Below are 17,592 nucleotides of genomic sequence, written 5' to 3' on the forward strand. Positions count from 1 at the left end.
TTGATACTTAAAGTTTAAAGTCATTTTTTTTCTCATTGGTTTTTCGGACCTGAACAAGTCTTTAATTTAGAAATTTGACATCTTTCACAAAACATGTGCTACTCTGCAGACACTTTTATCAATTTTGTTTGTTTTTTAATCGCCTGTTGGGAAGCACGCAAGCATATTAAATAACATAGACAACATTGACAATTTGTAGGACATTATTAATAGAGTTTTAGCATTACAAATTGAACTTCGATTGTGTATGTGCTGAAATTTAATTAAATGCTGTGTGAAAGAAGAATCGATAGAATTTTGATGCTAACTTTTCCAAAGATTTAGGTCAATGTACAATTGAGTGGAAGTACTTATTTGATTTGTCTTGTTAAGGAAATATCGTCAATTGATCATTACTCATAGTTGAATTAAAAAAACGATTAATTTGAATATTTTTGATTTGATCCTGAGAGGTGAATTGAGTGTAACAGTAACTTGCATTAAATTTGAATATACAATCTTAAAAATTTCTAAATTAAGTCATAAATTAATTTTACTATTTATAACGAAAATTTCAATTTACTTGGTAAATTAAATAATTTCTCATTTCACTTAAAATATCTCTACAATTCATATTTATTTTTATTGTTTGTTGAGATTTAATTAGTTCTTACTTCAGGTAACATTCTGATATACTAAAAAATTATGAATGCAAAAATTAGTACTCAAAAGCATACCCAAGTTTCTACTGTTCATTAATTTCTCATCTATAAATAATTTCAAAACCATGACGAAGCGGTCTGGATGCTGCAATGAGCTGCAAGTTCATTTTTTTATTTTATCATGAAATGTAATTACTTTTGCACCAGTGCATTTGACTCAATGTGGTAAATTTTGTATACATTGGATATTGTGGTATATGTGCTTTTAAAATTCTATCTCGGGAAATTTATAATTAATACATATAGAAGAAGATAATATAGGATGACATGGTATGTGTAGTAACTTAAGTTTTATTGTGTAAAAATCAATATATTTAGGCTTATTTCTATGATTTTAGAAAAGAAAATCATTTACAAATCATTTATTCATAAAATGAGTGCTAAAATTAATTGAAAAAAATAAACAGTAAAAATTTAGTGATAAGTAGATATGTCAATTATTTAGGTTTTTACTATTTGTATAAATACTTAAATATTAAACCCCAAATATTTGTATAAATATTTTAGAAACAAAATTTTGGTCTAAAAAGTACTGTCACTCTGTAGGTCGCATATTTTGTCTGCAATTTTTCCACAATTTTGCAGTAGATCTGGTATAATCGATATGATTGTTCGTTAGAATGTTGGTAATGATAATGTTGAATTTATGCAACTTTACTTTACTTTCTATTCTTCAAAGATACAATATATAACTATCTAAAAAGTGATGATTTTAAGCAGACCCAAGAATATTTGGGTGTAAACCCAAATATTTGGGGTATCCCAAATAGTTCGAAATACCCCAAATATATGGCTATTTGGATATTTGTATTGACATTTCTAGTGATAAGAGAATGTGACCGGAAATCGTGAGATATGGGTTCAAATCCCACTCAAGTTCCGTGGTTAAAAATTAATTATTCTTCTTTAAAATCAACACTCAGAGCATACAAAGAAATGGGACAAAAAGTTCTTTATAATATCTTTTGAATATTTTCAACAAAAATAAGAATCTCAATACACAAAGATAGCTGTGTCGAGCAAATGAAAGTGTCTGTAGAATGACAACGGTTCTTGTGCTTTCACTTTCATGTCATGATGTCATTGGGGCTCTAAAAATATTTTAAATAAGAAGTGTAATTAACTTATAGAATAAAATGATGCTGCTGAGTATTGAAACTTGTTTAACGTGGAACGATAAAAAAATTACTTTATTTTTCTGCATTAATGAATAAATATAATGATTTTCTATAAATGAGGGTTTTATGCATGAAGGTTTTCTTAGCTCTAATGCTGAATTTGTATTGAAGTTTTGCATTAAACTTCACATTCTGTCATAGTTTCAGAAACGATCAAAGGCATATATTATTCTTAGTAGAACTTCTGATAGCAATTTTCTGAAAATTTTACTTACTTTTCCTAGAAAGTTCGAAAAACATTTTATTCAACCAATCTTGAAAATGGTACAAGTATAATAGCAAAATCAATACAATATAATAATTGAAATGAAGTAAAAAATGTAAGAGAGAAAAGGAATGTGAAATTAAACTTTCACACTCTATTTATTTTCTCATTTTTCTAATCCTATAAAGTGCATTGAATATTTTTCAATATTTTCATTATTTTTTAAATCTTATTCATTACAGAATTAAAAGTGACAAGACATAAAAAATGGAGCCTTCAACTGAGGAAACGGAAAAAATTACAAATGCTGAAAATTCAGCATCTTCAAATGAAACTTCGAAGTTATTAACAGAGACAGTCTCAAAAGTGCTTAATAATGGTCCAACGTCAAATGGACAACAGCAACAAGCGACCAACACTAATTCCAATACAATCACGCCTACCTCCGCAACAGCCTCAACATCAACAACGAAACCGATGCTTATAAGACAAGATCGAACATATCTTGCTAGTCCACAACTTTCAGTTACTGGAACGAATATGGGTGGTTCAGAGGAGAGTGCAGATGACTATAGAATTGATGAACAGAATCGATCCGCACCAGATATGTTACAAAATTATAGTCATCCTCTTTCACCATATCCTCAAATTTCTATATCATCCGATAATTATAACGGAGAAGATTCACAAATCCTTTCGCCTTTACCGACCACAAGATGTCGCACATGTCGACGTTCTTCAACCTCACCTACCTCAATAATTTATTTGGATCGTTCTACTTCTAAAGATAGCATTGTCCATGGACATTTAAGGCCACATTTGTTAGTTCATCATCATTCGACAACAATACCACCGGTTTATGTTACAGGATCACCATCGAAATCATCGAGAATTATCAGACAAAGTTCACAGCCAGAACCCAGTATGTATGGACATACTTTAGCTCATCAGACTGCATCCCTCGGGCAATTGAAGAATCCAGGTGATATGATTGCTGGAATAGCTGGAGAAGCACTAAAGGTAACTTGTAGAATCAAACAATAATTTTGCAAACTTTAAATAATTTCTCAATCCTCTCCACCAGATGTCAGGAGGCATGCGACCATTCAAAAATGTAAGTAAAAAGCTTTTTCTAAGTTTTTTGTGGCGTGTTTTGAAAAAAAAAACTTCACATTCTGCATTACCGACTTGTCAAATTTTTTTTATTTTTTATATCTCACTATATTTCACTTTCGATCATATATTAGAGGAATTTTTTGTAGATATAAACAATTTTATGAACATATCTAATGAACGAAAATGACTTTGAATTATTATTATTATTATATTTATATTTATCATGGTGCGTATTTAAAATTTAAATACCTTTACTTTTTATTCACCTTTAAATTATCTAATATTATAGAGATTAAAGAAATAAATAAAAAATTGATTTTTCGAGACTAAATAGTTATAGATCTACTTCTGACGCAAAAGCGTAGCTTTAGGTAGCTCAAGTCCTCTCCTTTTTTTAAACTCGGTACAAAATCCAATTAAGAGCTATTTTTTTTTTAAATAATTTTTTCTACCGACTTGAGTTTGAACTGACGAAGGATTTTATTAAATCTGGTCTGAGGAACGCTGTCTTGGTATGATACTTTTGGCTTTTGCTAAGTCATGTGCCTTCCGGGACTATTTAAATATTAAATTAACAATATTAAAAGAAGTTCCTTAAAATAAGAATCAATTTAATTTGTCAAAACATTTTATTTTCATTATGAAAAATGAGCAAACAAGTTCACATTTTATTCGTCTCAAAATGATGAAAGTCAGCATGATGTAGCAAGAAAAGTCTTGTTAATTGAGTTCAAGCTTATATTTTTACAACATCGATAGGTTGGCCATCTGCTGTATTTTTCCAGTCCGAGGTTGACTTTTTCTCTTGTGCTGTAGTGACCAGATTGGGCCACGAAAAAGCACAACTACGTCCCGAATTTTCAAGAAATCGAGAACTCAATACAAATATCGGATAAATCTTGATAATTTTCTATTGAAGTTTCGCATTCAAGCACAAGACAGAAAATATTTTTTTCTGAATTCTTAAGAAATTTATTTCTCGGAATGTCCTGATATTTTGTGAATATCAGATGGTCACCTTGAGGAACATCAAAATCAAAATAATGTTGGAAAGCCCAATAAATAGCAATCACTATTGAATAATTTGTGAACATCTTTACCGACTGTATAACATACTTATAAAATTAACATCATTTCATACATTCCAGGATGAATTCAAAGTCATTTCCGTATTATTTGATTTGTCATACAATAAGATTTTCAATGTGTTTACAAAATATAAATCATAGTTACAATTCAAATTGGTTCCAACAGATTTACACCTTCACATAAAGAAAACATTTTCTATTTCAAGTGACTTTTTTTTTCTTCATTTTTTTTATTTTCTCAACAATAAATTTTCGTTTTCTTTCATTTTTAAGTGACTGTTTATTTCACATTATTTGTGTCTTATTTTTTATGTATTTTTAATTATCATTTCTTTCGAATCTACAAGATCAGCAAAAAAATATATCTGTTTTTAACAAGGAATTTATGAGATTAATGGTTGATTTGATCAAACAAATGAAATTTATTCGAATTTAATTGATTGATTTATAAAGCAATTAATTTTCTGTTGAGAAGGCATGGTTGAAAATCAGATCGAATAATGAATTGGTACTAAATTAACAGGTTTTTTAGGTAAAGGTTGAACATCATTAATCACCTAAAAAGTTTTGAGTTAATTAAAATATAATAATTTTTTAAAGGGTTTTAAAGGAAAATTCTTGATTAAAAAAATTGATCGATGATATAAAACGTTGTTTGAGAAGTAAACATTTATGTTGTAATAATGCTTATTAATAATAAGTTTGATTAAAGACTCCTCTAAGATTTAATTTACTACCAACGATGTTTATACTTCAGTATAAAGAAATTCAGAAGATACAACTAATTTTGGTTGCATACAGTTCAAATTTAAAATAACCGGTAATTTATTCTCTCGATATTTTTGAAGATTGACGGACTCGGATCATTCAAAACTGGTATTTGTTTCATAACTGAAATTTCTTTGCATTTTGCATTTCTATAGTAAAAAAATTAACTCAAATAATTTATTTCATTTATTGTAAAGGAAATTTTCAATTTCTTTCAAAAAATTTCTCATTTCTTTCAACTGCAATGAAGCTCGACCATTTTTTTCGCTATTCTCGTTTTAATCCGAGAGAAATAAGAAAAAGCATATACAATAGTATCACAACAGCAGCTGCATGTTCAGGAAGGAACATAGTAATTTCTCTTGCATCATGTTCCGCTCTTTTCATTCCTCAAGCTCTCAACATAGTAAATTATCTTTTGTTTTTTCTGTAAAATTTTATATTTTCCACTTTTCCACACCCATGGGGCACAAACAAATTTCCTTTCACTGTTCTTTCGAACAAAAAATAAAATGACTTTAAATCTAGTAAAAAACAAGAAAAAGTTGTTTAAAAGAAAAAATCCTTGTCGTTGTGCCAAGTCTCTTTGTCTCTCTATTATGATGCTCATTAGATGATATTTTTTCATACGTCATCACATGAGAATATAATGTAATAGTAGGAACGAAATATGCTGACGAAAGAAGCAAAACCGTTAAAGATATTTTTAGTCATTTTTTCTCGACTATTTTTTTCTCTTTCTTTTCTCTGTGTCGTACTTAAACGTCTCGAGATTTTTATCATTAGAGAAGCATCATCGTGTTAATGAAGAGATATTCTTAACTTATTTTATTTTTTTTCTATTTCCGCATATTTTCTGGAATAGATTTTCGTAAGATAACTGCCCCAAGCGACACAATTGAAGAAGATTTCGATACGTTGCCAAATTTCGCAACCAGATGTAATCGAGGTTTAGCGTAGCTTTAGAAGTTCCGTGACAAAGCTTCTTCGTATATGTCGCTCGGGTATATTTTATTCAAAAAATTAAAATAACACGATTTTAAGGATATTAAAATTAAGATTGAGATAAATTATTAGAATTTCATTAAAAAATGTTTGGGCAGTACTGCTTTAGATTCATAAAATAAAGCTATGAAAATTTATTAACCTATTTCAATGAAAAGAAATTTTCTTCATCTTCACACAAACTTCAAAACTAACAATTTATTTTACTATTTCCATTTTCATTTTAAGTTTTAATTTGGTTTTAACATTAGAAAAAATTGAATAAATTTTATGGTTTAATTTTCAAGATAAAAAATACATTTTTTCTGAAAGTGTGAGTTTAAGTTCACTTAAGTGGACATTGCTTCTTTTTTATCAATTTTTCACGAGCAAAAATATTCTAAAGAAAGATAATTAGTCATCTCAAGCATACACTAAGCATTCACATGCAGTTAGAATGCCTTATTGTAAGTTTAGTGCCATTAATACTTCTTACATTTTTTTATTCAATTTATTTCACATAGCAAATTAATTTTCTTGCCAGTCCTTTCAATATTTGCAAAGTTTTTCTTGCCTTTTACTCATCGTACATTAAAGCTAAAAAAGAAACTTCCATTATCAAATACAACATACAATGATGATCATATGCTATAAAATGATTTATTATCATGACATTTTTCTTCTATGTATATTGTAAGCTCCTTACCATTTTTTGTATGTACAACTAAAGAACATATTTTCCTATTACAATAATTTTTCTGTATTGAGCAATACATATACTTTTTATAAATCGCAATTGCATACGACATTATTTATGTACAGTATTTTAATGTTATGGAAAATGCGTGTGTAGTATACGCAGTAAAAGCGAATGAATGATGTTAGGCTTAAAATAAGCTAGAAATTTTTGATTTTACTTTTATTGGATTTCTTTAAAATTTGTGTAATTTTGCAAATATTATCAGTCTCTCTCATGATTCTGCATGGTACGCTTTTACTCTTCTATTACTTATCTATTTCATACAACGGGTTAAACGCATTAAATATAATAAATTGAATGCATAAACATAAATTTTCTATCTTCAGCTCTAAAGTAACTCCCTTATGCTCATAAACTTCATTATCATCTACTACTTCACCGTTACAGCTGGCTGCTTCTTTATTTATATTGCATCATTTTGCTATTCTGTCTGCCATTCCGTACTTTTTTGTCCTTTTTAAATAAATCCCAATAGAAACCAGAATTATCGGTAAATTAATATTTATAAATATAGTTTTAACATATTTTAACGTAAATGAAAAGATTTAAAAATATCAAAGAATAGAAAAGAATAGAAATTTTTTAGTTATCTACAAGGTATTAATAGAATTGTAATATTTAAAAAAAATTGAAATGGAAAATCCAAAATCTATGATAATCTAATTTAAGATTTAAAAAAAATATAGACCTAAGAAAATATAATTAACCTCTATTTTCAACCTCTAGGTGCCTCATAAAGTCATCAATAAAAATTTTATGAGCTCAGCATGAATTGCATAAACAACTTTATTAAATAAATTTGATATTTCCATCAGAAAAAGTACATCAAAAATAATTTACGATAGGCATTAATTAATCAGCTTTCTTTTCTCCATACAAACGCAGCTTGATGCTATGAAAAAAAAAAAATAATTTTTAAATTGTTTATATCTATATAAAATTTTCAATTACTCATTTTTCCTTTCTCGCCAGAATGTTAATTGCTTTCATGGGCTGTATTTTATTTACACTATATTGAATAAATTAAAAAATTAAAGTATTTTAAGTAAGAATACTTAAATTGATAGGTGATTAATGCGCATTAACTTTAATCTTTTGAGAGATACCTCCGCATACATTATGAGCTCTTCAATCTAGACCAGTGGTTGGCAACCATTTATTCTTGGTGATAAGCCTTGATCTAAACCGTAGACGACGTATAGTTCATGGCATTTCCTAAAATTCGACGGCTCCCAAATGTGCCGTGGCACACAGGTTGTTCACCACTGCTTTAGATTTTTTTCTCTTTAAAATTAAAATTTGAAACAAGTAAATTATCTTAAATATTTGAATGGGATATAAAAAAGATTTACTTTGACATGACAGATGAACTGACATGTTTGGTGAAATATTACTGAAAGATTATCATTTTATCCGCGTATAATTGGAAATAATTGAATAAAAAAAGCAAAAATAGATTATTTTTTTCATATTAGTTTATCATACGTATACATAAATCAGAGCTGGCAGTACTCCGGGAGTAAGATTTCATTGTACTCTAATCGGACTCTTAAATGGAGACTTGTAAACTCAAAAATAAAAATTTGCAATTCAAAGTAGTCCATATAATGAAATACCCATCACACAAAATAAATAAATTAATAATAAAATCTTAATTATTAAATTTAAAATCTGACATAGAACATCACAGAACATGACAAAAACTGTCCAAATCGTGTTTATCTTATGCTTAATTTTTCCAATTTTGAATCAAACTACGAAAATAATCGCTATAAAATTTTCATCTTCAGAAATATTTGATTATGTTTATCTCATTTATCCGTTATGACGTCATAAAAATAAGAGTCACTGAGAGGCATCTGCAAATAAACAAAATATTACATCCATTTACTGTAGAAAAATTTTCAAGATGCGAGAAGGGCAAAGAACAGCAAAATTGCAAGATGTCTGATTAGTGGCATTTTGTTTTTATTGCGAAAATTTTTTGTTATCGCTTCAGATGCTTGAGATATTACAGTCTGATTGATTTTTTCACATCTCATAACGTAATAATTGGCAGATGGCGAGTTTTTGTAAGAAGAAAAATTGAAAATGAGAGGAGAAATGTGAAAATTTATTTTGTGGTTCTCAAGTTCCACAGCCGCTTGGTGTAGTTCATTAAAAATCAGCGCGGTAAAAATTTGCAATTTTAATGCGAGCGACAACGACTGAGTTGATGATGATGCTGACTTGAAAGTTTATTTTTATATCTTTTTTCAAAAAAATCAAATTTTTTTCTTTTTTTTTGCTTTTTTTTCATATTTTTTGTGAGCAACAAATTTACTTAATTTTTATGTAAATTGTTTTTTGGCATAAAGAAAATCATGTTTGTAGGAACACTTATTTCACTATACAGAAAAGAAATTAGAAACTTTTTCTTCTTATTTAACTTATATTTTTCTGTTAATAAAAATGTCGCAATTTGTTTCCTTTTACATTTTAATTTGGATGAAGAGCGAGCGGTAAACAATATGATGGAAAAAAACTTTTGATGGTAAATTTTAAAAATATCCCATCAAAGAGGGAAATTTCCCACCTTGCTTATTGGTCTGTAGTTATTCACTACGATTGCTGTCTTCTTCGTATTTCAAATTCAATCCATTATTTTGGAGAATAATTGAGTTTGAAGTATTTATGATGAAAATCAAAAATTCGAAGAAATCAAACGAATACATTTCGTCAGTTCTCCATAACTGGCATGAAATAAATTTTTGATAAACTCATGCATATTATGGTTGCATGTCGATCTTAATCAACAATCTTTATTTGCAATTTTCAATCGACCTCGTAAAATTAAATATAATTTTAGTGATTGTGACAATATGGAGTCGGATGCGCCTGTCATTCTAAATTAATCAATAAGTGTTCCATCAACATTCAGCATTGACATACGTAATGTCCATAATGATTCTCATGAAATATAAATTGTGTGTTTTTCAATATTTTTTACCCGTTTAAATAAAGTTTTAAATTAAAGAGAACTGAAATGTGTAGTTTGATGACGTTTTTTAAAATTGCGGCTGGTTTTATCATTTCATGTTACCTTAAAATTCTTTCTTGAATACTACATTAACATAAGTCAGAACGCTAGTATTCCAACTGATGTTTTTCTTGAAAAGTATCTGACAATTATCATTATTAATTCAAAGAAGTCAAAACACAAAAAATAAATAGACGACTAAGGTCGCCAAAAATCGATTTCAAAAGTAATTGAATCTGTTTTATGACTAACTAATAAGTTTAATCAATGATTTAAAGTCAGTTTTTTATTAATATGTTATTTTCGATTCTTTAATTTTTTAAAATAAGATCCGATATATTATCCGTCAAATAATCATCAAGATAGTTGAGTTTTGTCATAAAAGATTGAATCAATAAAAAATTTGCGGAAGTAATATTTTGATCTAAATTGCTCACTTATGTTACGAAACAAAATAATGACCCTTTCGATACAAAATATCTTGATACATTATATAAAAAATGGCAAGTCAAACGAATCAAAAAAAAGTTTCTAAGGAAGTTCAAATATCAATATTGATAAATGATCAAATATAAATTGTAAGGATGAAATCAAATCACTAAAAATGATCAAATACTGGAAGATAAAATCAATATTTGAAGATGCACGAAGTCATTAACTTTAGGAATGGATTTTATTGAACAAATATTTTCTAGAGTAAATTAATAAGGCGATGTTCTACATGTATTGTATAGTCATTATATCAATCGTGAGTACAGTAAAAAGAATGATTAAAATTTTTTATCCAAATTCTTACATTTAATATATAAATCACCATAGAAGCTCGGGCAACTGTTAAAATATAATTATTGCATTATTGCAAATCTAACGCGTAAAACAGAATATATTGGTGCTTAAAAATTTCTAAAAATTCCACACATCTAGTTGTTTATTTTATTAATAAAAATCTCAACAGTCTTTCTCGCTAAAGGAATCCAATTAACATTATCTAGCACATCTAAAGCTTTAAGATTCAATTAAAAAAAATTTCATCATTTTTTTTAATTATTATTTCTTTCTAAATTTTTTCATCATTGTTCTCTGTTTTATATTTTCTATTTCTGCTCTCTTCATGTTTTTTTCCGTTACTCTCAACATTTATGTTTATTTCTTATTTCACTATGTTGATGTCTAATCAACATGCTTACATCCATGTGTACACAGCTTATAAACTGATCCTTATCTCTATCCTCTTAACGTACAAGTCACATTCTTTCACTCATGGTGTATGTTCACATTGCTATGTATGTATGCATTTGAATGTGTCTATGTCCATGAGGATATAGAAAAAAAATGTCATACCATCATAAAAATAATAATGATAAAAGTATTATTTTTTGTAACGTGTATAATTAATTCTAATATTTTTTTATAAGCGCATAAGCTTCATATACACATAACTAAATATTCCATAATTATTGCATTCATATTCCTTAGGAACGTAAATGTCCCGAAAGGCACACGTTATAGAAAATGTGAAAAATGTGGTTTAGGTCAGTGAGATTTTGGCGTAGGTTCCAATGTTCCTTATATGGAACATTTTGATAGTGTTTTTCAACAAATTTTAAGCTTAACTCAAAATAATTCGAATTTTATATTTAATTTTTAAAATCTGATTATATTTATACAATTTATTAGTACGCTCATTTAAAAAATGCGTTTAAGTATTTTAAACAGAAACCATAATTACATTCAGTATACATATTAATTACAATTATTACACTAAAATTTATTCGTATGTACTAACTATGAATTATAATTTTTCATGAATTTGAAGGCCATCCAGCCACTCATTTATTTTTGTGTCTCTTTTCTTTTTTTTCTGATTCCATGCTGAGTAATTCCTTTTCTTAATCCTTAATATATATTGAAAAAAAAAATTAATATGATTCAAAAATTTGCTTACATTAACAATCAACAAACATCCATTCAACGCAACCAACAACAACAAAAAAATATTCATTCACATCATCAAGGGATTATTGCTGTGCCCCCAAACACTTGCACAAAGCAGACGAAAAAAGTTTAGACGAGCCCTAACAGAGGCAACTAGTGACACAATTGCATATGATAAAACGGTATCTCTCTCTATCTATCTTTTTAAGCTTTTGATGTTTGTTGAACATGCATGTTATTATTTCTTGTATGTTCTCTCTAAAGTTTCATATTTGCAAGATTTCGCATCATGGACTACTGATTGAATCCCATTTTAATTAACTGAAAAATTAAATAGATACAAATGCAGACCTGAAGCGTTGGTCGAACTATACGGTACAGTCGAAAACTGCAGGTCTGCGCATTTAAAAAGTAGAATGGTTCGAAATCAGGTTTTAAGTGTTATTTAACTGATCTAAAATAAATAACTCTCTAATTCCCTAATGAACCCAAAGATTTTAGCATATAAAAAAAATTATTTCTGAAACAAAATTTCTTCATCTTTCAGCTTTTACTATTTTAAATAAACTCATAAGCTAGACTCGGGAAACAAATGAACAAGCCTGTTTGTGTGTATTTGTTGTGGTCGTGCACTAAACATCCGCTTTTTTCATTTTCAATTTTAAATGTCGGGTTGGAAAAAATATTTATTTATATTTATTTTGTTGTGTATTCATATGTTTACTTATTTATTCAGCTTTTCCTCAACCCTTTCCATTTCTGTTATTTTTATATCATGCACAGAACATTTTTAATGCATGTCCTGTTAAGAGATAGATATCCAAGTCTCGTTGTTGTTACTGAATGTTTTTGCATGCTTTAAAGTTTAAATAATAATGTCGATTTTGTTGACAGGTTTTTTTAACTGAAATTCAATATTTTTCCATTCATGGCTATTTGATTGCTTTCATTCAATTAGGTGTCTCGATTTAACGATTGCAGATTGAAAGTTTTTTTTTCAGTAGCAATTAAAACAATCGTCAAATGAATTTTTCATGTCCAGAATTTTTAAAAAGTGATTCAGTGTTTTGGGAATAAAAAATTCAAAAAATAAATTGAAATCAAGGTGGAAATGAAAATAAATTTTATTTTTGTTCCACAAATATTTATATATTGTTTGGAAATTTGACAACCAACACCTGCAATCTGAAGTTGTTTTAAATTGTGATTTATTGGAAGTTATTTGTTTTATTGGATGATTAAATACAAATTTGAAAAGAATTGAAAATTTATATGATATTGATTATATTGATAATTTTTCTTTCCAAAACATTAATTTCTTGATTTTAAGAATTGCATATAAATATATATGTTCAAAAATACCTATTTAAAAACTTAAAAGCTCAATAATTGAAAGTTTTGATCTGAAATAGTTATGAGTTTATTTTTTGCATGAATCAATTTTCAAATAATTATTTAACATACAATATAGGTAATCAATTTATAAAAATTAACGTATTCATCAAATAAAATACAAAACTCACAAAAATTATATACATTATATAGAAACGAAATAAGTATTATTAAAATAGTTATTTTTGAGGTAAATTGAAACAATTTAATATTTAAAGAGATTAAAATATGAAAATAAATCGAAACGAGTTTTTTTAATATTATAACAATCGTTCAATAATGATTTTTCACTAAATAATTATTGTTACTACACTATGAAATATTAAATCAATTTTTCATTAAATCCTCAAGGGAAGGCTATATTGGAATAATGAAATTTTTGATAAAGAGTGTCTAAAATATAGTTTTAAACAAAACTTATCTACTTATCGTAAACTTACATGGAATTTAAAGGTAAGTTAAACATAGTTGATCTACATAAGTCAATCAAAAAGTTTAAAAGAAAATAAAGGAAAATGGTACCTCATTAAAACACAAAAATATAGCTTTTACATAGTTAAATTACCAATTGAATAATTGATACTCAGAATTTCGAATGATATTAACTTTGAATGTTCATTTAACTTTGAAGTTGAACCAATGTCGCGTTCTTATCTATAACTAACTTCCTATAATTCAATAAGCGTGAATAAATAATTCACAGTCGAAGTATGTTACGAAAATAATCTCAGTCATGAATAATTGACACTATTTTAAGGGTGTACTTTATCTAATAGTAATGTCAAATTATAGAAAACATATTATTATGTTTATTTAGTTGGTAATTTCATTGAAAATTGTTTGGCAATATGCTATGAATAAGTATGTTATAAATTTTTAATTTTCAATAAATATCAAAATCTAGCGGTTTTTTCAATTACATATTTTGAGAAACAATTTAAAAGATTCAAAATTATTTTGTCAAAATAAAATATTTGTGTTGATAACGTATACAAATTTAATTTTATAATCTCTTTAAAATAATTTTATAGCATCAGAAAGTCTCCGCCAAGAAAATTCAACCGTCGTAACTGGCTGCCGTGGAGAAGCCTTTTTCATTTGTGTCAATCGAGTTTAATACTTATAGAAATAAACAAATTATTAATCATCGAAAACATTTCAACCTATAAACGTGTGTCACTTATATTCATATTCAGATCTCTTATTTTTCTTAAAATAGAATTTCAATAATAAAAAGAAAATAAAAAATACTAAAATAAAAGAAGAAAGATGAAAAATGATTCTTAAATATCAAATAAAAATTGAAAATAAATTTGTCAAATTGCAGACTGTTGTTTCCAAATTCCCAATCTTCCCATGCAATACAAATGAAGAAGGCTGGATCAAGGAGCTTTTAAGACTCCGCCAAATTGGTTTTATCAGCACCAAATGCAAGCCGCCTATTATAGGCAGTCATATGGACACCAAACTGAGGTGGTTCTATTTGTAGCCTTAAAAGCTCGATGACAGAGGCTTCTTTATTTAAGTCGCCGAGTTTACTTCCTGATTTATATTTATGTATTAGGGAAAATGTGCTTCAATCGGTTTCATTTATACTTGTTTAAAGCTATCTAAGGAAGATTTTTAAATGTTTGATAGGAGATTTTGTAGAAATAACATATTTAATTAATATTTATCAAAATAAATTAATTTATATCGCCCGGTTGTCTATTTTCCGCAATTTCAATTTCCATTTTGTTCCACAGGCATTCATTTTTGAAATGATAATTAAACAAGTGCATTTGCAAAATTGATAAGAAAAGCTGTGGAAAATGTAAATTTTTTTTGGAAGCACAAATACATAAAATTTTATGTTTAAAAGAGAGTGTCAAAGAACAAGAGAGAAATTCATTGATAGAAAAATCACTGATGACAAAAAGTCATAAAGAGCAAGGAGAGAAAATGCTTCCAACAATTCCATGAAATCCTCTCCAACACAGTCATAATATTTCTGTGTTACTGTGCCACTGGGAGAAAATATCCATTCACAACTACAGTAAATATTTTCATTTGCAAAAGAAGAGGAAGAATTTTTTTTTCTGTATTTGAGAAAATTTTTGCTGAGAATCTCTCAGTCTGTCTTTAGATTTCGAGTCACATTAAACGCTATCATGACGTAGCTCTCAAAAAAAGAAAATTAATTCAAGAAAGAAAAAAGAAAGAAAATTGAAAATATTAATATATTTTTTGAGGAGAAATAGAAATAGTGAAAAGATATTTGTAGTTTTACAATAATTTCGTGTTAATCTCCTCAAAAATATTTTCTGTGTAAGAGATTTTGTGTTTTTTTTTTTGTCTTAAAATGCACTGGAAAAATAAAAATGAAAAAATTTTCATGAAGGAATGAAAAAAAGTGATAAGACAGAAAATTTTTCCCAACAATCGCATGTAAAAAATTAATGTAAAAGGTGTGTAATACCACTGTATATAAATATATATATATATATATAAAAAATATGGGAATGAAAATAAGAAAAGAAGAAAATATGAAAAATGAAGTTGAAGTTAAAAGAGAGAAGCCATTAATGTCGTGGCTGTAACTACAATATATTATTGTTATTGTTGTTGTTTCTATTGTGAATTGAAATTGATTGGACTTTTTGGTTTTTTTTGTTGGGTTTAAGGTAGTTTGAAATATTTTGAGCTGTTATCGACATAAAAGTTCCAGAAGTTATGTATTAATTTTGCAATGAATATGAATAATTTTCCAACAAAAAATTTAGTATTCTTAAAAATTAAAAATTATTCTTGTACTTGAAAAATAGTGCTAACAAGTGGTACAATATTCAAAACTTTCTTCATCCATCCTCTTCCATTCTTTCGATATACCCTCTTAACCCCATTTCAATTAAATTTATTTTTAACATTCTACAACAATAGACTTTTATCTCTTACTGGATGTATTTTTCCTCCATATTCAATTATCTGTTGTAACATGAAAATGATTCATGGTACAATGGAACAGAAATAAGCCTGGCGCCTTCATTGAGCCATCAAAATGCTAAAAAATATAAAGTTTTTGGAAACTTTTCAATTCTCTCATTATTTTTTCATCCAAAATGTGTGCTATTTTCTGAACTAAATATGAAATATTACTGACTAGAAAAAGTCCAAATTAAAGGATCGAATGCCAATTTTCATGATAAAATTTTAAAATAAATTTTTAAAGACAAATTTTAAAAGCATGAAAATTAGCATAAGAAGAAGACGAAGAAAAAGAAAATTTTGGAAAGAAATATTGCACATAAATGGAAAATGTGTGTAATGTGCTCACGGATACTGCAAAGATGTAGTTGTAAGCCGATAGATCTCGGCTCTCTTTCTCATTTTCTCTTTCTCTCATACTTTGAGCATTATTTAATTTATGTTGTTATAATTTCTTTAATGTGTATAAATTATAGACAATATCGTATTAGTTAAAGATAAATATAGTAAGCTCGAATTTTGACATATTTGGTGACAACATGAAACTGTCCAAAATAATGATTTTTTTTTCAAAAATGTCGTCAAAAAATTGCACAAAACAACATTTCCGACAACTCACCTTCAAAACATAAGCAAACCTTGAACTAAACAAAACAAAAAAAAATAATTTCCATATCCATCATAATTTATCCTCATATTTTCATTTAATATTTTTCATTTTATCTCTTTCCGTTCCTAATTCTTTTATTCCTTTCATCAGAACGACGTAAATTATGATTTAATGCCGCGCGCAAAATATTTCATATTTCGTAAGCTCCATTTACACTCCCTTATTTGATGAATACATATATTTTTTTTTCTCTTCGGTTCATCACGCATTCTTTTGTTATCATTATTATTTTGTTGTACAAAATTTGCCGCTGACGCTTATTTTGTAGCTACCGTTGACGACTGAAAGTCTGATGAAAACATTTTTCGAAATTTACGCATTGAATATTGATTTTCTGAAGTTTTTTTTCTTCCGTTAGTGGTTTTAGTTTGTAACAAAAGAAGAAAAAAAAATTATTAATGAAATTTGTGAATTTTAATGTATGAAGAAGAAAAAGTTTTTATTTCGTAATAACTGCTGAATTTTCATTTGTATTAGTTCTTTTCAACTTCTTTTGATATTGTAAAAAAAATTGGTGATATTCATTGGATTGGTCGAACATTGGTAATCACCTTTAGGGTCGTTCTTTTATTAAGTTAATTTCTTTCAATGAAGACCGGCCTCAGCTCGGAGACAAGACGGCCAGAGTGGGTATTTTCGGTTATTCCAAATTCATTTCAAACATAATAATTAATTCTTTTAATCAACTAAATTCAACATTCCACTTAACTTAGTATGGAACTTTTTCCAAGAAATTTGTCCTAATTTATGTCTAATGCACTACAAAACCACTCAATTATTTATGATAAGAAAACACGAAACATCGAATAAAT

At 27.4% G+C, this 17,592-nt stretch overlaps 1 protein-coding gene across 13 annotated transcripts in view; it reads left to right on the top strand.

The window, feature by feature from the left end:
- The window catches only part of LOC139095806 (small conductance calcium-activated potassium channel protein-like), a 121,318-nt gene that overhangs the window by 49,720 nt on the left and 54,006 nt on the right, over positions 1-17,592 (top strand). For all 13 annotated transcript variants that reach the window (XR_011544896.1, XR_011544898.1, XR_011544895.1 and 10 more), the window contains exons 3-4: positions 2,327-3,104; positions 3,169-3,198. Coding sequence is in view for 10 of the 13 variants with exons in the window: in XM_070647283.1 (XP_070503384.1) it covers positions 2,352-3,104; positions 3,169-3,198 (783 nt within the window). In the remaining 3 variants the exon portion in view is untranslated. The remainder of the gene's footprint in view (positions 1-2,326; positions 3,105-3,168; positions 3,199-17,592) is intronic.

This window comes from Chironomus tepperi, unplaced genomic scaffold (genome assembly GCF_022539635.2).
Source record: "Chironomus tepperi strain 1889 unplaced genomic scaffold, CSIRO-AGI_Ctep_v1 contig_376, whole genome shotgun sequence".
Taxonomy (NCBI): domain Eukaryota; kingdom Metazoa; phylum Arthropoda; class Insecta; order Diptera; family Chironomidae; genus Chironomus; species Chironomus tepperi.